General features: G+C 36.0%; 1 protein-coding gene across 3 annotated transcripts in view; it reads right to left on the minus strand.

The window, feature by feature from the left end:
• Positions 1 to 23,729, minus strand: part of KSR2 (kinase suppressor of ras 2) — a 202,246-nt gene that overhangs the window by 147,155 nt on the left and 31,362 nt on the right. For all 3 annotated transcript variants that reach the window (XM_072415949.1, XM_072415948.1, XM_072415950.1), the window contains exon 3: positions 11,688 to 11,838. In XM_072415949.1, coding sequence (XP_072272050.1) covers positions 11,688 to 11,838 — 151 coding nt within the window. The remainder of the gene's footprint in view (positions 1 to 11,687; positions 11,839 to 23,729) is intronic.

A 23,729-nucleotide genomic window follows, 5' to 3' on the forward strand; every position in this document is an offset into this window, starting at 1 on the left:
GAGATTCTGTTTGGACAACCTATCCCACAGTAAAGATAGTCAGTCTATGTATTTTTGTGCATGGGGTTGATAGGCTAGGGAAATTAGTCAATGCATCTGTAAAAAAAAGTCATTTGAGTGAAAGCTTAAAGTAATATAGATGTGCCTGGAACCAGTCAAACACCCTAAGCACTCTTTTGCTCCCTATTTGACCTGGTCCAACAACTTGTGCTAGAGTATACTGCATGCTCAAGGTGACAAATGTATTTTGCTTTTAAATACAACGCAATGCTATTCTCTGCTCTTGCCTCAATTAGGGAGACACTTCTGTCTTTCAGAAATAAGTAGGCAAATGTCAGGTAGCTAGCAGGAACTAGTGGGAAACAGGGCCACATTGTACCTCCCAGCATTGAGAAGTATACATAAGTAAGCCAGCTATGCAGAAGCTGAAACCACCTTTTTTGTCTGAATGACCTCCCAATTTATTGATGCTTGCATAGTTCTGGGGCCAACAGCACTTTATGGAGCCAGCTGCATGACTCAAATTATGTTTTTATTTGTCTATAAAAGTGTTATTCCAACCATCAATGTGGGGGGCATTCTTTTAATAGCCATCAATTTAAAAGGCATTTCCTGACTGACTCCCAATAAATTGGTTGTAATAGGGGGTTCCCCAAGAAAATTACTAAAAGGTTTTCTTGAAACATTCAGACTATTTCAAGCGTTCCTCAGAGTTAAAAAAAAAAAAAAAAAGTTTTGACTAATGTCTCTAGACCAGAAAAAAAAGTTTACTTTATGACTCTTTTAGGTAAAATGATGGTCACACATTAAAAATATGTGTTGTAGCTGCATCAGTTTTCATAAAGGCTATATTAGTGTGGCAACCACAAATTCAGATCACAGTTAATATTCTCATATGTGCCTGTTTGCAATTTAGTGGGATACAGTCCAGGCCACTGCTACTTGTTACCTGTTTAGCCTGCCATACAGAGGCCTTTAGTTGTGCTTTTAATAAAACTTAGAGTGTGTTTGATTTAGGAGCATACAAAAAACCCTGCATTTACTATGGCCATGTAATACATTAACAGCTTCCGCAATGCATGTAATAAAAATGTATAATTTAGAATCCAGTGGGGAAAAAAGGTATTAAAATTAATTTGCTAAAAGTGACATCAAATTATTTTTGATTAGTAAAGCTCAATTTATAATCCTGAAATTTGTATCTGTGTTGAGGACATATTTTGTGTGTCTTATAAATGCAAGGACTGTTCCTTAGAGAATTAAAGATTTATCCTAATAAGCTAGTCTTGGGTACAATGTTAACCTTTTTAATTCATCTCTATTTATTGAAGCATTAATTACCTTGGCTTAATTTCCCTTGCTATTTCTTTTCTGGAACGGTTTGAAGTGAAAGGAATGAAGGGAGTGAAAAAGGCAGCTTATCACTTATAATATTCTCACACTATAATTAAGCTTTAGCAGAATCGTTTGGATATATGGATGCTATCAGTCTGTGTTTAAGATTAAGGAGTTTAAATCACATGTTTTATGAAATTTTGTCCTCCCACTCTCAGTCTAATTTATTTAAAAATGATATCTCCTGTCCTATCATTATGGTAAAGATTTACCTCCTAAGAGTTTAACCCTAAATGTACTGATCAACTATCTACTGACAGGCAAATGTTCTATGGCTAAAATAATGGGTATAATGCATATAGATTATTTACATACAATACACAGTCACAGTACTGTCTGGTGGATGACACTACTTTCTCTCAAGTGATTGAACAGGGATTGAGGATTGCAAATGGCTCATGTCATATCCAATTCCAGGACTTACATTGGTTGCAAGAAAAAAAAATACATGTAATATTTTATTAATGCATACATATCATATATTCATTTGTGTATTTTGAATGTGCCGGGGGTTCAGCTTAAAAAGTGATCGCCTGTGTGATCATTTATAAAAGTACATTCTGTGATTAATATCAATGTACTGTAGTTAATGTTTTGTCATCATTAGTAGTTAACTCAATTAATGATCAAACAAGAAAGCAAAACCCAATATTCTCCCATCAGACAATTAGTGTTTAGGGATTATAATAGAACTCGTGGTCGTATAGAAGCTCCATACACCATCTCCTAATTTCTATTCCTCATCTTAATCAATAGTGACAGGACGATTTAATTTTCTTCCAGTAATTAGTCTTTATTATTGACATCAAATCCTCTTCACATACTGCTTAATGTCAAATATGATATGAATACCAAGAATATTTTTAACTCTCTAAAAACGTGGATGTGAAAATATGACAAGCTGAAACTGAGGTGCTTCATAGCTGGACATAAACTATTACAGTGTAAGTCTGTGCAAATGCTTAGCTTGACAGTCAGATACATGAAAAAGTATGGCATCCCTCTCACCAGATCAAAAAAAAAATCCAAAAAAAGAACATATAGCTTCAAACACCATCTCAGCTCAAGAGGCATGGTCACATAGGAACAGAGGAGGACCTTCCCCAACCCACCAGGTGGAAGCACACAACTGTCTAAACAGTATCTCTCAATCTTTTTCACATGGAGGAACCCTTGAAATACCTTTCAGGTCTTCAAGTAACCCCTGATATAATTACTATATCCACAATTAACAGAAGTATTAGCCTGGTGTTTTTTAGAAAAAATGCCTCTTACATTGTTGGTCAGTGGGAAGCAAGGCAGCCTTACAATTAGCAAAAAAAAATAATTGGTGTCAGTTAAGCTAAACTGGAAGGTACAAATTGCTCATTGCTAAAGGAATTCCCAGCAACTTTTTGAGGAACCCTAGTTGAGAAACATTGGTCTAAAATATCTTAGAACTCTGTAGCATTATTAAGACACTAATCTTTAAACACCATGGGCCCGATTTATTAAAGTTCTCCAAGGCTGGAGTGGATACACTTCCAACAGTGAAGCTGGGTGATCCAGCAAACCTGGAATGGATCTGGTCAGAACATTTGCTAGCAAACAACAAATGAGTTGGAATACATTTATTCCAGGTTTGCTGGATGAGCCTTTCTACAGCCTTGGAGAGCTTTAATAAATGAGGCCCCAAACTCAATATTTTGGAACCGTTTCAGTACTTGAAGCATCATCATGAAATTTTAACAAGTATATTACTGTTTTTTAAATTATGAAATTTACTTTCAGATAAAAAAATTAATATTTACACTGCAATGTTTTAGTATTGGTACATCCTTATCGCCTTCTTGTTTTTAATAGATTTCTGTGTTAAAAGCAAATTTTTAATTTATATTCCAGCTTAATTATGAAAATAGATCCCACCAGACTGATAAAATCATAGCATTGCAAATTTCCTCTTTTCACCATTTGTTTGATCATCCCAGCTTGTGTATATAAATGTTTCTATCACTTCAAATTCCTGAGCATATATCTCTGTCATGTAAGTGTATACATTCACATAAAGCCATTTCATGAACACAGGTTAAGTTTATTACAAACAAGGCTGTAACTATAAAACAGGAAAACACCTCTTAACTATGACCAAAAAATGACAAAATTCTGCAGCAACCATGCAGAAATCAACAGAATATGAAACTTGCAAAGATTCAGAGAGGAGGTGAGACACGGATCAACTCCTTCCTTATTTTCTTCTTGCGTGTCTTAACCAGCATTGACATGAAATATTTCATTTCCCAGGAGCAATTAGTCTTTATCATTGTCATCAGATCCTAACAAACACAATGCTCTGAGTCACCCACATGTACAGAATTGATGATATCAAAAAGCGATAACATGCAGCACTGTGAACAACAGGGCCGCAAAGTTTAAAACTGTGCTCTGCATTAGGCATATCAATAAATTTAATATTGTTACAGGTTCTGGTATAGTAGAAGTATAGTGAGAAATATGAAAAAATTCTGTGTTTCCAATAACTTCCTTTTAGTGTTTTTATTATTTATTATAAAAGGGAGACAATATAGTTGGCTCGGGGGTTAGAACTGTGGCTCTAAAGCGCTGTAACTCTGGTTTAATTTCTTTCAGGGACATTATTCGCATACATGTTCACTCTACATTATATTATACTGATATACCTAGTGAACATGTTTGTACAGCACTGTAAAAAATAGCTGCAAAAAATCCAAGATTTACTACTAGAATGGAAGGTAGCCTTTACCAAGCACAACTTAACTTTAAAATGAGGACTCCGGCACTGCAATAAGGGGTTTTAAGGGTTTACTCCATCACCTGCTGCTTTTGTTGTATCTTAACATCATTAAAGTATAGGATCATTTAATATACTATCCATCTACATCCCAATGAAGTGTACAATGTTTGACACTACTGAAGTATTGTCCAGTCCTATCTGGCATAGTTTAGAAAGCATGTGGAATGGTAAAACAGTTCATATTGAAGAAATTGACAAGAAAAATCTATTACTGGCTAGCAGTTACCACTTAAGTTTCTTGATGGAGAGGCTCTGAAGGAGTCAGTATATTAGAGTCCCTTGTGTCACTACAAATGACACTGATGAGAATTTTGAGTTAAAAAAAGCAAATGATAAGTTTGCAATACAGTTGGAACACTATTGGAGCACCAGCAATAGGCTTTAATAAAAGGCATTTGTGACCCTGGTAAAATAATTTATCATTATGGTGTAGACATGATTGAGTGGTTAGGACTGCAGTTAAACCTGCACCAGAATACTGTAGAACACAAGGGGTCTGAATGGCCTTTACATTCTACCGAAAGCCTCAAAAAGCCCAAGAACATATAATTACCAGTAGCATAGGTATACGTCTGATTAAGCAGTTAACAAGCAAGGTTTCCTATTTTTTTTAGTTTTGCAATTCATTGCTCCTATTTTTCACTAAAGACAAATCTGAAACTGAGGAGTTACTAATAAATAAATATGGACCATGTGAAATGTGTTTCTGTAGTGATCCCCAGTCTACCTTTATTTATAAGGATAACTGGATAAGAAAAAGGAGTGTGTGTTTTATTCTGCTTTATTCTTTCTGATCTCTACAAGCAGGCGGTCTCATCTAGAACACGATACAGAGTGATGAGGATATAACAGGCACCTCTCCCTTGGCATCGTTTCTTTTTTACGGTACCCTGTGATTAATTCTGTGCTCATTAGGTAACAGAGCAGCATCAGTTCTGCTAATTGGCCCTGGAGGCCAGTCGATCTGCTGTAGGAATAGAGTACTAAAATTCAGATTTTTATTTCATCAGAAAACATTATTCTATGCTCATACTATCCAAACTGGAAATCATCATTAGGAAAAATGTAATAGGTACATCCTTTCTATTATCACACATTTTACCAAACCTCTTGCCTTGCAGTTACTAGTATGTCAGCAGTTAGACACATTCTACAAATAATATCGTAATTGCAGCAGTAAATGAGAAAATTCCGATGAATGTACTCAGAAATAACCTAAACAAGATATTCTTTACACATTGTGATCAACTAATTAGTCATTCTGGAAGATGAAACATATTACTATGTGTTGTATGTAAAATAAAACAGCACTTTTAAACACAACAGTCTGTTTTCTTGATTGGGAGATTCACCCCCACCACCTGTCCCCCGTGACCACAGTCATTGCAAAGTAATAGGGAATGTGAAATGTTACTGATGTAATGAGAACATAATGGTAGGAGAAATCTCCCAATTAGTATGTATGTTTCTGTAACAGTTGAGGATTTAATTTCCTTTGGGAGATTTCTTCCTATTTTCTGTTGTGTTACCATGACAGGAAGTAAATCCAAATAGGCACAAAGTAATCTACAGAATACCTCTTCATCCAATGATCAAGGGCTCTCTTTTTGAACTAACATAGTAAATGTTAGCACTGCAGAGAATGACTGAAACCTGAAATTACTGAAAAAATGTACAGGTTTCAGTTGTACACATATATCCACTTTGGTTAAAAAGAAAAGGATAAGTTCTGTAGCTGCGTAGATGTGTCAAAGTAGCATGGGAAAGCCCACCTTGAAAGAACGCGAATATTTCATTGTATGCAGCTGAAGGTGACCACTCATTATGAAATCTAATTGTACATTCTCCTTTTATCTACTAATAACTATGTAGTACTATGCTCTGATGCCTACAACACCTAGATACAAAAATTGTTAACGTTTGTCTTAAAATACACTCAGCTAAATATAAAGGAGATTGTACAGATGGTGTACAACCCAATTAAATATTATATGGTAACTAAACAAGTCAAAAAGTACTAAAGTGCCCTACATTTTTACATATAGGTGTGTATTTCAATTCAATCATAGTGCTTGTTTTGTTGTTCTTTGCAAACTGAGATTAAAAGTTAACTAGAAATATGTGAATATACTTTAAAATCCTTGAAATGTATTGGGTAGACATGATCGATGAACATATGATTTCAAAGTGAGTGTCATCCTCCATTGATCCACTAAATGGTGCTGTGTTCATTTTCATTACCTTCATTGTGTGATTTATTCAATGAAAAATTAATACACCACCACCTTGTGGACAAATTGAGCATAATGCCTGCTAATAAACCAATGTAGCCCCTAAGCTTGCCCATATCTACTTCATTTGTTTCAATTACGATCATCTCTCTTTACCCACCTTTAACTACATTTGCCTATTTTAATTTACACAAAATGATAAGAAAACACTTGTTAAACAAATTTACCATACAAATTATTTATAAATATTGTCCCTAGGGTAATCCGACCCAAAAAGTCAATGGGGCTGATTAAAAAAAAAAAATTTAGGCTGTTAAATTACCAAGGGTAATTATCACCTTGCAAGGGATAATTCATTCATCTTATTGAATGTGGTTATAACTCACTTTGCAAAGGATGCCCAATCATGTGCAAAGAAAAAATGTAAAACAACTGGAACTTTGAAGTCTGCAAAGCTTCATCTCAGTTACAGTACCAAGCTAAGAGAAATATCCCTTGCAAAGAAATCATTCACTCTGATATGTGAACAGCAAATATTCCTTTAGTGAATTAATACCAGTGTGTAACACAGCACATAGGTTCAGATTAGTGTGATCAGTTCTGGTCTGACTTTACATACACACTGTTCCTATAAAGATGCTGAAGCAGTGGAAGCAAGGAAAAGAATTTACCCAGATTATCCTATCAGGTAAGAATGGCAGTGATCTGGTATACAATTATGTAACCTATGGAATATTTGCATGCAGTTCTCTGATAATAAAACTTGCATGCTACAGTCATTTAATCAAAGAACTATAATAACTCCTGCGTTTTTCAAGTCATTTGCAGAAGTTGAAAAGCAGTGACATAATGAACATTCAAGCTTTGGTTTTCAAGAGGTATAAAAGCACCTGAACAAGTATCCAAGCAGTGAGACTGGAGAAGGCCCTTCAGCAAACAAAAATAATTTGCATATACACTAGATCATGTTTAATGACATGAAAAGTGCCTGAGAGGCAGGATGTATCAGCTGAGCCGCAAACGAGTCATTCAGCATAATCTTCTCCCCCATCCTGGCATCTGCCTACTCTCCAATGAATTGAAGCTATAAATTAAAAACTTTTTTTTCATTTCATTTTAGGGCAAACTACAGATTGGTAATAAAAAATGATTTTGTAGCAAACTTTTAGGATAAGGCTACTCATGTGACTTTCTCATGAAAAAGTATTTGGTACTTTTCCAAAGGCACATGAATAGTACTATAAAGCCTGTATATCCTAAAACAAAACTAGATGCAAAAAAAAGAATTCAGTGTGCCATACAAAAGTTTAAAGCTGTGTGGTCAACTCTCATAATATAGGGGGCTCCAGTCCCACACCAGCAACACAGCACACATAATATTCAGTAATGCTACAAAAAGCCGTCTAAGGCTGTAGACATGCAACGGGAGATAGGTAAAGACTAAATAAATGCTACAGGTCAATGCAGACAATATAAATGTGAAGGTCAGTGTTAACATGTAATAGGAGCAATAGAAGACTAGGAGACAGTCAGAGACTGGGAACACATCACATGAGACTGCCAGAGATCACTGCTATTACATCCACTTTATAAATCAACAGTCCTAATTGGTGTTCTCTGCAACCTCCTTCAAAATTACTTCAAGTATTTATCTCTTAGCAAGATGCGTTATAGAATATGTGAGGGAAAAAAATAAAAAGGAACAGAATGGATAGGTACGTAAAGTAGTGTGAAATAAACTAAGCAACAAAGCAGAAATCATTCTAAGAATATTTTCCTTCACTGACTGATTAGGTACCAGGGTGGCAAAAAAAACAATCTACTATTGCAAAGGGCACTGGCGGGAGGGGGCCCACAATAAAAAAAGGACCACACAATGGCTGGCACCAGAGGTTTAAAGTACAGTGCTCTTAGTCAGAATGGTATTTGCTAGTGGTGGTTTATGTTCAACTAGTAGTTGGCATTTTGGGATATGTTATAGAAAAAGCAATACTAGCAACTTCAGTGATGCAGAAGTATCTAATAAATATAAAATACTGTGTTGATGGATTTTGTGTAACTATTTATACACTTATTACTAAACGAATTTGTACAATACAATGTATGTGGAGAGTGGGGAATAACTCTCATTCATCATTGTCATAAATTAGAACTAGCTATATATCAACCAACTCAAATAAAACTGTTTAAAAATTAAAGCAATAGGCAGCTGTAGGAAACACAAACAATTCTTTTTTCACACACTTTAAAGAGCATTGAACATTGTTTTTTTAAGGCTGGTAAATCAATTTCACTTTAGTGAAGTCAAATCTCTGAAATATTACAATTGGTTTTCTGTGTGTTAACATACTTCATGCATTTCTCTGTCTTATAAATAAGCATGTAAAGTGTGAATCATCCTGCTGAAAAACACTCCTGCTCATCACTGGTAAAAGGAATTATGGTGCTTATTTTCTTAATTTTTTTGGAGGTTTAGAAGATTGGTTAAAATGTTTTATAAAACCATTTCTCTCTGTATAAATCCTTTTACATCTGACAAAGAATAAAAAATATTAAATATATATTTGTATCATTTTATGCACACAAAATGAGTGGGGTTTTTTTTGTTTTGTTTTTTGCATTTTTTGGAGGTAGTAAATAATCCAGTTTTGTACAAAAATATAGGATTAAAAAATGTTTAATTTTAAATGTTTAAAAATAGGTCAGAAACCACCCACGGGTTCGTATTCTATAGATTGACAAAATATAAACCATAGAAATTTTTAAAAAACTAAGAAAAAAAGTCACTTTTAACATAAGCTTTGTATGGAAGGTTCACTGCGGCCAATATAATGCATTTGTGGAATACTGATACCCTCAGCTGGAAGAATGTTTGAATTACAGCTAGGGATTAAACACAAACCTCTGCAGAGAACAATGGCACCTAAAGCAGTGACTGAGACATTCACTAAATATTCATTCTAGGCACTGCAGGGGAATCAATCAGCTACATTAAACCACATTCACCAGGAAGATTTACCGGTAGTGTTTAGAGAACGTCACATTTACTCCTTTAAAATTACGGTCCTAGGAATCTTTTTGGAAAAAACAAACAAAGTTTGCCTATGACAAAGCACGCTGTTCAATGTAGGCTTCTATAATCATCTGGGCATAAAGGGATTTTGCAGTGAATGTAGACATACCTACAGTCTAGAGATTATTTTAATTTTTGGACCCTAAGAATTTAAACACCTAAAAAATTTGAAACATGACTTTTAAATATACATTCAATTTAAAATGTGAAATGTAAGTCTTCATATAAATATAGAAAACATAGGGCTTCCTTTTTTAATTCATCCAAACTTGTATTGCACCAATCCACTCCAGGTCTGGAAATCTTCTGGTTTTGCCATTATTAGATGTTTTCGGTGTTAAATTCTACCCAGTGCTGGTCCATTTAACTAAACTATGGTTACATGTTATAACAACCACTTTGTTTACAACAGAAAAATGGAAGGTGTATATAGCAATCAGTATGGCTTGGTATAAATACTGTTGTTCCCTCCCAAATGTACGATCAATAAGGCATTGCACTAAAACCAGGTCAGGCTAGTGGAAAACCTTTGCTAAGTCACTATTGTCACCTTCAGACCAGATCCTAAAGAAATGCAAAAGGTGAATTGGATGTAATAAAGGAATAGCAGTTTTCCCCTGTATCCCTTGGGTTCCTCCAGTGGTTGCTGGGTTCCTCCAGCAATGAATAATTTGTGTCACTTTGGATAGTTTACCAAACACCAATAATCTTTATGGCTGTATATAAGAGTGGCATTCTTTCTGTTGGCCAGCAATGTAAGATGCATGCTTCCCATTGACTTCACTAATGTAATGAGAGCTGTGGATATGGGAATAATAGCCAGGGTTTTTTAAGTCATAAATTGTATTTCAAGTGTTCCCTGTATGAAAAAGGTCAAGAAGGGCTGGGTTAAAGATACCAATAAGGTTTATGATAAACCCATATAAATAAGTACTCATTTACAGAAATCAGTCACTTTTTTAACTATATTTTTCTGTTCCGAGGTACATGGCTATTAAAAAATAAATTTGAATATAAAACAGGCTGACATATCCAACTAAAATATAATATAAAATATAATACTTGCTAAGTTCCTATGTTCAGCAGTTTATAATGGTGATTAGGATATCTGCAGAGGTACAATGAATGAGGATAAATTGCTTCTAAGGAGAACTTCAGCGAAGATAATACTGGAAAGCAGATACAGTTCAGAGCTTACTAGAAATAAATGAGCTGTACATCCGTAGGGTGCAGCTGTAGCCTGGAACGCAGTTACATCTATTGCATGATAAATATTACAATGAAAACAGTTTTACTTATCTTGGGCCAATATTTTTCCAGGATTTGTACTTCATACATATTAAGTATGGCACAAACAATAAACCTCTGAAACATACTTCAATAGTTTAAAAAGTGTCCTTTTTAATTTGTATTTCTCACTGTGCGAAGACTAGGTGTTACAGCGATCAAACGGATTAGATAGCAACTAGACATTTGCAAATAATTCAGCTATTGAATATTTTCATTTTAACTATATACACCCACTTATTTCTGTGGAAGTCTGCATTCAAAAGAATGTATTTTCCATTGGGGCAATAAGAGGTTATCAGCAAATAAAATCTTATATATACAATGGATGCCAACTGTTCACATGATGGAAAAACATCTTTGACTTCCAGTTGCACTGAAACTTTATCTGTCCAAAAGTCTAAAGTTTCAGCCTGGGAGGCTTATGCAGTGCCTTGCATAAGCCTCCCAGGTTGGAGATAAGTTTTCACCAATCTAATGCACATGCAGGACCATAGACATGTTGTTTGCCTAGGCACAGTTATCCTAATTTTACATGTAGTGGCTTGCTGCTTGTTAACTTTGAAGAGTGCTATATAGTAAATACAACCCTGTCTATATGAGTACTTTTTGGTTAAGGTGAACGGAGCTATTTGTTTCTACTTGCTTTACACAGCTAAGAGGCTATTAGACTAAACGTAACTGTCAGATGATCAGCAGTCAAGAACGCCTGTAACTGAGGCCCAGGGTTCATATATTTTTAATACAAGGACAATACGGTACATGCATGCAATGTAACTGTTGCATAGTTTCTGCTATACCTGAAGCAGAGTTTCTGGTTTATATTAGATTGTTTTTCTGGAAATATAGTAAGTATGTAGAATGTTGAATTTCAAGCTTAAAGAATTTTTACCTGATTTGTATACACTGCGAAGGCAAGAAAGGGAGGCATTTAACCTATCACATTCCTCGCTGCTAGCACCAAACTTCCCCAGTGTTTCGCAAACCTGTTCATCAGTCATATCTAATAGGTCCTCCAAGGAGAGCTGCCCAGGGTCAATTACCTGAAACAAAAAAATGGTTAAATTCATTACCTGTTAATTACCTTAAATGTGTATAACAAAAAAAAATCACATGCATTTTTAAAAGATCTGTCATTAATGACCTGTCAATATTGTTAGCACAAATCTGCCTGTTAATACTGTTGCAGTACTACTTATACAATAGGACAATGTTTTGCCATGAGCTATTATCTATAAGTACATCTTACCTGAATAGGAATAAAAAATAAAGAACTTAGTTATATAGACTTTAGAATAATCCAGTAGAGATGGTTATAACATTAGGGTCCTTTTTACATCTTTGAAGTGTGCTAAATTATGTCTAGCAAAGCATGTTATCTCATGGGTTAATATGCATTGCACAATAGCCCTTTGTATAGGAATAGGGGGGCAACATACCCTAACAGGTCAAAAAAAGAACATGACCCCTTTTATTTCTATTGCAATGCACTGCAACACAATACCATGCTTTGTAGGTTGTTACGACACAGACATGTTACTTTAGTGCATTATAAAGCCATTTAAACAGAATGGCATCACAACGTGGTGAAGCCTATTATATATGATACCACATCACAGACATTTAAAAGGGCCATAAACCCACAATATTATATCAAATAATAAATTACATAACATAAATATAAAAAACACATTTAAGCATAAATTAAATTGCTACTGAAGAAAATAAAAATGCCTTTATAGCAGGAGAAAAGAGGCTGTAATTTGCTCACAATGAGGTTGCCATCTTTCACAAGCCTTAGGCAACAAAGCAATGCAATTCAGTATCCCCAAGGACTTATACCACAACAGTATGCTGGTGAATAATTAACTACTGCATAATTAACCATTCTAGAGGGACATATCAGCAATATATCCCTAAGTTAAATACCGGATACTTGGCGCTGAACCTTTTTCAATAACGATGCACATGATTGATCCTCAGAGGATAAATAATGTTGGAGCCTGAGCACTGTGCTAGTTATACTTGAAGTACACATATTGCTGTGGATACTTCTGAGTCTAGTTCTGTTTGGCATTTGTAATAAGTCTAAACTATATCTGAGCCGGCTGTAGATAGAGTTATGAAACAGGCCCAGGATTTTAACCATACCTTATTATTCTGGGAATGCAAAATGTAACACGCACATTATTACAAAGTGAAAGTGTAAAGGATTTCTAAAGCTGCACTTCAGAAAAACTGGTAACTACATTGCTGAAGTGCATTTGTAGAAGATTTGTTATCTGCCAAAACATTTGTATATTTGTCCAACCGATGCTGAGATTACCACAATCAGGTTGTTGTCTATACTTTTATCATACTTATTTAGGCAGAAGAGTTTTGTTAATTCCCTTCCCTAATCTGGTCATTGGACAGAAAAGCCCAAAGAAAGGTTAGGTGTGTCAGATTCTCCATTAAGTACATTTCATATTGTGGGGCAAAGTCTATGCTGTTAAACCTATGGCTATGCATGCATCAAATGCAAACAAACCCCTGGAAGCAATTTGAGCAAGAGATAGAGATTGAAGAGTTCCAGGAGTTAGAAACAACAAAGTATACAGAACTATATATAGGCGTATACAGGAATTATACAGGCATTATGTATAAATACAAACTAGTATTAATAATAATTCACAATCTGACACAGTGTTTATAAACATTGTTCAGAGATACCAATTAACATTGCTTCTTATGTATCCACTGATTTATTTCTTTGCAGGGCAAAGGGTTCAGCCTTAGTTTAACCTGGCAAGACAGAACCTCTGTCTATCCTCTGATATTTCAAAACAAATAGCTAGTAAGTTAGTTCACTTAGCTCCACTGCTTTGGATGAGAGGTTTTTATGCTTTTGAACTTTTTTTTAGATGCTGAAGGCAGCATGCCACCCTTGCCTCCTCCACAGGCTTGAATTGAAACTGCTTGCAAAGGGCTTGTACACACAATTGCAAATGAATGTGCACGTTTATAGGCATTTTCAAGCACTTTAAATGATTTAAAGCATTTTTTCATGATTCCCTGAAATAATATAAACGATGATGATGATGTTCATGTCATCATTGTTTATTTTTGTTTAGTCAATCTCACAAAAGAGTGCTGAGGACAGCTGTCCCAGGATGCTTCGTTTGAATACATGAACAGGAGTTCCTCCTAAATGGGCAGATCTCATGTCATTGTTTACATGCGGTCAGCCAATTTAGCAAGAGGGCAGCCATGATCATATATGCTCAACTACTACCTTGACAGACTGAAAAAATGCAATGACAAGTGCTCCGCTCACCTCAGCATTATTAGTACAGCAAAGAGCAACTGACGCTGGATGGATTATCATGGGATCTTCTATTTAGAAATAGGGGGACCCTGCAAAGTTTTAGTGTATATGTATATAATTATGGGGCTACATGTTTCCCCCCCTTTTCTTTTTTTAGCAGGCCAGATTCCAGAGGAACTTTAAAAGATAGCTTGCTTCCACATTTCTTATGCAAGAAGTTTCAAGCCTAATAAAGGACTTGGTTTCAATATTAGGAACCTCCTGCTGTTTTTTGGAGGGAAAAAGGCTTTCGGCATTATAAACTTCTAAAACTTCCTATAATCCCCTGCACAGGCATTTGCAAAAGGCAAGTGTTGTTGCCTGAAACTGCTTCTGTGAGCGTAGCTGTGGCTGCTTTTTGTGCATTAGTCTGAACAATTAGGATTTGTAGGGTTACATCTACAGAATATATCAACACATTGACTGCAGAGAACAGTAAAGAGAAGTCAAACTTGTTTTCTATGCAAAGTAGCTAGTGTGTTGACATATCTAGTAAATAGACACTGTAGTTGTTGGATCCCTGACCTCTCGCTTTGTACCATCTGCCTCAGCTATGCAATAACCATTAGAAGTAGGATATTTATGTTTTAGCTCTCACAATACTAATAAGTCAAACCACACTACATTACCACTTAATAACAACATAAAATAAGCAAGAACTGATAGTTATTTTACAATTCTTGATTTACCACAATAAATAAGCCTGTTTAAGATTGTACTTTTCGCCTACAAAACGTTGAGCAACGAGAATGTTGCCCACACACCATGACCTGTGCACACCTTCTCTGCCTACACACTCATTCTTAATACAAACTTCAGGCTTTATAGAAAAGGCTTGGACACTTGGACACTTCCCTGTCTTCCACCCACATATCTGGATGCATTTGTTACAATATTGCACAGTATCTCCTGTTGTTGGTTAACCCATGCATGATGGGAGTTAGTAAGCTTCTTTTTAATGGTAATGTGTCAGCCTGATAGGCTAAGTTAAGTTCTAAGTCTCTCTATCCTCATAAAAGTTCAAATATATATTCCACGTCTATCCATGTGAAGAGAAAAAGCAAATTGGTGTTATTTGCTTGCTGAAAGCATCTGCTTTATGACTATTCCCAAAGGTGCCACACCACTTAAGATGTTTCTATCCTACTCAGTGGACTCCCTATATAATTCTTCCGTTTCTGTTTATAAAGAATTTGAGAAAGTGGAAGAGCACATTAAAATAGTAATCCTTATCCAACAGGGGATTATTTTGAAGGAAAAAACCTTCCGGTAAATAGTGATCATATTGGTCACCTAATAACTGGGAAAATGGAAACATGTCTTATGATAAACCCATATAAATAAGTACTCATTTACAGAAATCAGTCACAACTTATGTTTGTGGCAAAAATAATTTTGTTGATACAACAAAAAAGTACAGACAGAAAGATGTTTAAGATCCCACTGTAATACCATCTTATACAAAATGTGGTGTCTGACATTGCCAGTACATGATGTGCGGCACTAATACCATATCTAATATATTGTCTACATTACCGATAGCTCATCCACCTTATCTTTGACTTTTTAGGTATTGGAACCCTTCTGGAATCAATTTATACTTGGGGCACAAGCAATAAACCCAGACTTGTCTGCTGGCAGCAAGGTGCAGAATTATGCATGGATATCTACCCTCTTTGTCACCTACAATTCAGGGAGTGACTCAGTTACTGCATCTGTAAGCCAAAACAAGCTATTCAGGTAGATTAATATTATTATTATCACACAGTATTTATATAGTGCCAACATATTATGCAGAGCTTTACAAAGTCCATAGTCATGTCACTAACTGTTGCTCACAATCTAATATCCCTATCATAGTCATATGTCTTTAATACAGTCTAAGGTCAATTTTGGGGGGGAAGCCAATTGCCCTAACTGCATGTTTTTTGGAATGAGGAAGGAAACCCGAATACCCAGAAGAAACTCACACAAGCACGGGTTGAACCTGCAAACTTCATTAGACAAAACACTTTTTAACCAGGTGGTTCAGATTTATTCTTAATACTTTTACACACCAATAAGAGATTGCTTTGCTCACCCTTTCAAAACCACAACAAATTATGCCCTGGAATCCATAAAAGGCTTACTACCTTTCTTATTCTGGGCTTGGCCCAGACCTGGACTTTAACGTTACTACAGTGGACTTAGAGGTCTCTGGAAACATTTGGGGATATACGTGTAATGTGTTTTCTATATACTTATATAATTAAAAATAACATTAATTGCTCTATTTTTTGTTCCTCCACCTCTCCACCCTCTATGGTTTAAGGTTTTTTTATATATTATTGTGCTGTAATCTATGATCAATTTGCTAGATTATCTTTATTAACTTTATTAACCTTTATTAACTTTTACATTTTGTTTTTCCAATGTTCAATAAAATGTACTTTTTTTTATTAAGTTTTAATTTTGTAATTAAACTGGATATCTGAATATACAAAAATGAATATTTACTGTATATACTGCTTGTTTAGTCTAGGGAGGGCCTTAACAATGTACTGACCTTACTACGTACACAAGCTCTGCCCGCCCGGAATGGTGATGGCAGACAATACTTGTTATTTAACGTGATTTCAGAATAATATAATATTGCTTACTAAGTGACAAGGAAATAAGATTTGTGTGTGTTTATTATAAATGCACCTAAAAGGTTAGCATGTTAATATGATGGGTTGTTTTTTTTTCTTACTGACAATAAACTAAAAACCAGAGAAGGTATCCAGTTGGGCCAAGGACTTAATGGTGTGTTTAATTACCAAATGGTCACAGCTTAGGTCTGCAATTTTCTTCAAGGACCCTTCCTCTGGGGTTTGTTCATTTCCCTTACGGCAATTTAATGAAATGTTTGTGTTCCTAGACTAGAATAAAACACATATGCACCTAAAAAAAACTTATGCACAAACTAAATTTCTGAAAGTTGGCTTTTGCACAGGACTAGGAACTTACTTACCCCTGCTCATCCTTCCCAGGTGTTTGGGCCTGAAGAAGTCATTGTTTTAGGAATAGAGAGCTGCATAATGGGAGGGGAGTGGGGTATCCATGTGTGCCCATATAGAAGAATACTTCTCTGTGGCCTAAGCAGCAGGTTAGGGTGGTGACTGGAGGGAAAGACCATCTATCCAATATGTGTCTAATGCTTAATAAGGGAAAAAGACACTTTATAGCTGTAAACTGATAAATGTATTATAATGTGTTATTGTTAATAATAGTTTACTAAATCGCCTACAATTCTATACTTGGCAGATCAATACAAAAATTCAAACATAGATTTATCATAATTAGCAATGGCAGCCCTTATCCATGCCGCTGCTTGAAAATATTGGAAATATTATCCCTATCTTTTCGCAATGTACACAGAACAGTAAATCTTATGTTGTTAAAAATGACACAGGTAAATCAGACTTGCAATTTATAGAACGTGTTATAGACCTTTGAACCTAAAGGTTCATACCATATAAACTATTAAATGGTATAGAATTAGGTTGATATATTTTGTATGGACATATATTTAAATTTGGCCATAATGTAAAGTCATTATTTTTGTGTTAATATCAACCAACAATATCTTCATCTTTATAAATGACATTAACAGAGCATTAAAAAATAACATGTATACTATGCTATTACACTGTTATAAAAAAAATTACATATTCTGCATTTTTCCAGAGCACACTAAAAAAAACATCAATTGCACTGCAGACTTTTTATGTCATTTCATTTTTATTTCTTTTAGTTCTGCCAGTCAAAAGTCCTGCAGGGGTAAATTACCTATGTGCACGGGCTAATAAGTGTACTTGTATCATTTATGTTGAATTTCCATCCCTATCAAATTGCTAAACTCTAGTATTGACTTTAGATGCCATAGGTGATTACTAGATGATCTCACTAGACTACTGGAGTGCAATCACTTTGTGCCATGTTTAAGTTGGAAGTTATAGAATCAAGTTCAGAGCTGTCACCATGGGAGGATCGCTGCCATTATTCTCTATAGTTTGGCCTGGCTAATGTGCAGTGGTTACAGAGGACACTGGCAGATGTAATGTAAATAAGATCCATACTATTATTGAAAACCTTTCTGGAAATTTACAACCGGAGGTACAAGTTAAATATTCGAGAAATGACTAGGACATTACAAAATTATTCATGTTAAGGAGTAAATGTCTTATCATTGAAAACTGGTATGGTAAATGCAAGACACATCGTTTTTGATTAGCACTCCATTTCTTGGTTTTACGTTTTTACTGTGCATTAAATGTGACAAGTTAAATCCAATTGAAGCAGACAATTCACTGTCTATATTAACAGGAAATCAGCTCTCTTCCCAGACCCAGGCAGGTTCATAATTAGCTGCTGAGTGTGATTTGTGGGCATTTGCTGCCCTCTAGTGTTCAGTGAAGATTCAACATTTACTACATTCAATTTCATCTACAAGTTTACATATTTTGTATCTTTGCACCTCATTTGGACAAGTTCGGCTGAAAAAAAACTTTCTAAATATATTGTGTGTACATATGTGTGTTTATACAAAGTATAATAACTATTATAAATAATAGTGTTAAAAGCCATCTTATTTTTTTGCTAAAATTCTAACAAACACATTCCCCACAAACTAAAGTAGCCTCTCTTCTACTCACAATTCTTCAAAAACTAATTTATTAACTCTCATGCTTTATTTACAGTTGTATGTGACACTAAATTGTTGAAATTGTCAGTCCTAAAGTTCTTTATAATGCTGAATTATCATAAACAGTACCTTATATTTATCTATTGCTCCACTCATGACTTTTGTCACACCACCTTATGTAAAACATACAGGTCTTACCTCTACAATGTGACTACACGGTAAATGGAGAAGCAGCACCTGAGTGCACCTATTTTATATTTTTCCTGCACCTTTCATTTAAAGTAATATTTAAAGAATATACAAAGCCAAAACTGTGGGAAGAATTAACACCCCATCAGATTACTGACCTAAAGTCACTTTCTGTTTTATACTTTAATAATTTTCTTTCAATTTTTGGGATATGGGGAGATAGGGGAACAGGCTCAAAATAATATGCAGTGACATATACAGTCTTCAAATTTTTATCAAATCGGCTGTGAGACAAGCGGCGAGGACAAGGATGGGATTAAAAAACAAACTTGTAAAGGAGGGGGATGGGGGGTTAAGAGAGAAGGGGTCACAAAGTCCTTACTTCTACATGGGTATGAGTCCAGAGTTGCAATTAAAACGTGTTAGGGGTGTCCTTGATAATGCATGTAAGCTTGTCGTTGACCATGATCCAGTTGAGCTTTGAGTATAGAGCTGTTGATGGAAGATTTCCAGGCTTTGGCTATGAAAATGGGGGCAACTAGCAAAATATATCCCGTCAGTCTTTTGATAAGTTTGAGTAGTGGTAAACTAATACATACCATATAGATGAAATCAAAAACTTTATGCCAATATTCTCTGGCAATTTTACAGGATCAACAAGTATGTAACATAGAGCCTGTATACCCATAAACCCCTAAAACATAGTAGGAAGACACTAGGGAAGATTTTTGCTATGCTGTCAGGAACTAGGCACCATCATCTCATGCCAATTTTCCAATTCCCAAACTCTTACCCATGTTGCCATATAGGTATGTTTGGAAGAAGAGAAGACTGCTGAGTATAAAATAGAGATTTGGCCTTTAGATCCTTCAATAGTTTTATAAGATTTTTAGGTGTCCAGGGAGGGGGGGCCTTGAGCCAAGTTAGCTACATATGAGTGTAGCTGGTCTTGAGACCCGGGGTAAATTCTGGGTTCTTCCACAACGGCGTCAGGGGGCCATGTGTTGAACAAATGGCTGGGGTTTTCTTTATCCTGTCCCAGACCGACAGAGAATGTTGAAGTGGCGGGCACCGAAAAAAGGATAGTACCTATACAATTGCCTTAATGTAGGACTAGCCAAAGCTTCAATATATATCCATTTGGGCCTATTACTAAGCAATGTGCATGTAGACAGCTGTGCCACTGGTGCTGCTCTATGATTTCTTTGAAAGCTTAGGGGACAACAATGTAGTGTGGGGCAGTCTACTCTGCATATTTCCTCAAATAAATGGTAAACTTTAGGTGGTCTAAGTCCCGCTTCTGAATCAAGATGGAAAGAGTCCCAAAGAGGTATAAAACCCTAGGGAGCGTGTTCATCTTTACTGCAGCCGGATGATAATTCGTTAACGAAGAGCTATATATACACATCCATATATACACATACACCATCTGATTACTGTATATAGCAGCAGTGAAGAATTCCAGTGTGAATATATATATATATATATATATAAATTTTAATATATAATATAATAAATATGTAATATATATATATATTTTTTTTTTTATGGCAGTTTTACTGCGGTGACCACAGTAGAATATGCAAGTGCTCAATGCAACTTTTTTGTTACTCCACCATGGAAGCAATGAAGGGTAATGAAAGTGAGTAGGCATTGTCACACTCAAAAAGAAAATTCCTGTAGGTACACCTTGCTGATTAGATAAAAAACAAATAAACTTTGACATTACAACAACATGTGAAACAAAATATTTGTTTTAGGTGTTTAGGTTTAGATACAAATTGGACCCTTTAATTCACCACCACCTATATTGTAAAAGACAGTACACAGTTCTGGCAGTGAGAATGGGGATGATCCATATGTATTTGAAATTATATGTTGAGGTATGAATTATCTACACAGCTGCACTGTATTTTTTGCTCCTTCTATAAACACATTTACAAGTTCAAATATGCAAGTATAAAAATACAATTAATTTCTGCTTCAACTGCTTTATCTGTCTGGAAAACACAAACTGTAACCTAATGACTATCAAAAAGAAACCTCAAAGAGTCTGCACTTACTATGGGTTTAAATCAATATTCCTTAAAACATTTTCCATGTAGTTTGTATAGCAGTTATTACTGGAAGAAGTGGTAATAGTAGTGCCACCTAGTGGTGTACTTATAGCATTACCTAAAAAGCATTCAATTTTACTGCTTCAGCACAGATGCTTTATGTCTGTAATGTTTTGGTTTCATAATCATTAGGACTGAACATTTTACAGCTCATAAACTTCTCATGGTCCATTATCTAAAACAAACATCATTTTCATACTTCCCCCCGAAAAAACTCTATGTATTTGTTTCATTATTACAAGGTTCGAGACTAAACATTTAATGTGCTTCAGTTTCACAGTTACTGTTGTTTTTGTTTTTCTTTCCAAATAATTATAAACAGTTGTGCTTAGTTATTCTCCTAATTTTCCATAACAAAATATCTTTATGGAAATGGCACTACCTAGAGGCGTGACCAGTATTTTATCCATACACATAATCTGTAGCAAATAAAGTTTCCTAAACAGCCACTAAGTTACCAGTAACTATTATACTGCAATGTGGAAATGTCTGCATTTGTTTAAAGAGCTCCTGCCTAATTCAAATTCAGCAACAATTCAAATTACCAATTGCCCTCATTTCTATTAACATGCCTTCATTGTGACAGCACCTAAATCTTAGCCCAGTAATTGACTACCTTGATATTGTGGGATTGTGTTTTCATGAAATATAAAGCTTGAGTTATGATAGGTTCAAACATACTAAGGTGTGAGATGATAATGAACAGTTGCTATATGCTATGACCAATTCACAAAGGTGACAAATGTTCTAAAATCAAATTGGTTAGGTGACTCATTATAGCTGGTATAATTATTTAGATACAAATGTTGATTAGTAGAATTACATTTTTAGTACTAGTAATCGGAACTCTTAGTAATCCACATTTTTATCTTGCCTCCAAGTGCCTGCAAAAATATATACCGTATTTTCCGGCGTATAAGCCGACTGGGCGTATAAGATGACCCCCAACTTTTCCAGTTAAAATATAGAGTTTGGCATATACTCGCCGTATAAGACTACCCCTCTTCCAACGCACACCAAATAAAAATTAAAAAAACATCAGATTTGATTTCAATATGGTCATTTTAATTCAAATGCTTATGACATGCATGTACTTAGCAGAAAAACTGTCACTTATAAACATGAGGCTGTTTTTCATCAAACATGTAAACGTAAACCAGTACATTAAACTTTTCCTAATTCACTCTAAAGCTGAATGGAAGGATAAGACAATAAACCCATGGTAGCTGCTATGCTGTTTGTTTTCTAAGCTGTCAACCCACTGGAACTGATGATGATAGAAGGAAAAAAAAATAGAGAGAGAACAAGTGCCCGGCAAGTCCCTGTTTAGCAACTCCCATCATAACTGCAAGCTACGGTATTTTTACAGGTTTTGCTAGCGTGACAGTTTCCCTTTAAAAGCCTTCAAAATCCTCCTGTTCATCATCTGATATTATAAGTACATCAATGACATCTTGTGAGGGATACAGGAGGAGCCTACACTGCTCCACACTCCTCTAAGGCGCAGGGATACAGGAGGAGCCTACACTGCTCCACACTCCTCTAAGGCACTCCTCTGGGCGGGTTCTACTGGAGAGCCAATCCAGGCTCTCCTTCTCCTGTGCAGCTTGCTTCCCCTTTGCTTCATACTCACCGCACAAAGCGGGGACTCGACCACACCAGACATGAAGCAAGGGAAAGCAAGCTGCAGGTAAGTACCCGGCGTATAAGACGACCCCCGAATTTGGCACAGATTTTTCGGGGTTAAAAAGTCATCTTATACGCCGGAAAATACGGTAGTTATCTTCCTTGGAAGCCTTGTAACCTGGGCTCTTCAGACAACCTACCTGAGTTAGTATTTTGGTTTAACCATTCCACTTTCTGTAACTTTACATTGGTCTACCAATTGACTATCAAGTTTGGGGAGATATGGACACTAGGAGGCGCTACGGCTTCCACGGGAGTGGTGTGAGCCCTGAGAAGAACCAAGGCACAGAGTCTAAGCAGCAACCAGGTCTTCTCCAGAGTCTCTAGTGGAGAGGATGTTGCGTGGGTAATAACTGCCAGGTTGCGGACCTTGGGCGCAGGGGAGTGGCAGGATGATACACAGTACCAAATCACTAAGCAAAAGAATAGTCAAGGAAGGCCGAGGTCGATGCAGGCAGCAAGCAAGAGAGGTCAGGTCACACGCCAGAGGTCAAATACCAGGGATCCAGGAAATAGACACTAGTGACACAGGGGCCACCGCAGGAAACAAAGGAGACACTGGGAGACACAGGTGACACAGAAAACACAGAGGAACACTGGAACAGCACAAGGGAACAGGCAGGAAAACACCACACTGGGCAATAGGGGTTAACACGGTAGCTGGACAGGAACAGCACTGAATTAAACAGCAGCTGTAGAGGAAACACTCAGCAGAGCTAAGGGGCTCTGCACTAGTGGAGACACGTTGAACGAATGCTGAGTGCTGGGATGATTAAGAGGCTGGATTGGCTGGCGGGAGGGGCGATACTGATTAAATCTGGAAGAGCAGGTGCACCCAGGCTCAGAACCGCAGGTTTCACAGGAGAGAGGTGCCTGCGCTTTAGCGAGGAAGAAGTAAGTGTGACATAGGCAGGCACTGACTGAAAGCCT

This window comes from Pyxicephalus adspersus, chromosome 6, assembly GCF_032062135.1.
Source record: "Pyxicephalus adspersus chromosome 6, UCB_Pads_2.0, whole genome shotgun sequence".
Lineage (NCBI taxonomy): Eukaryota > Metazoa > Chordata > Amphibia > Anura > Pyxicephalidae > Pyxicephalus > Pyxicephalus adspersus.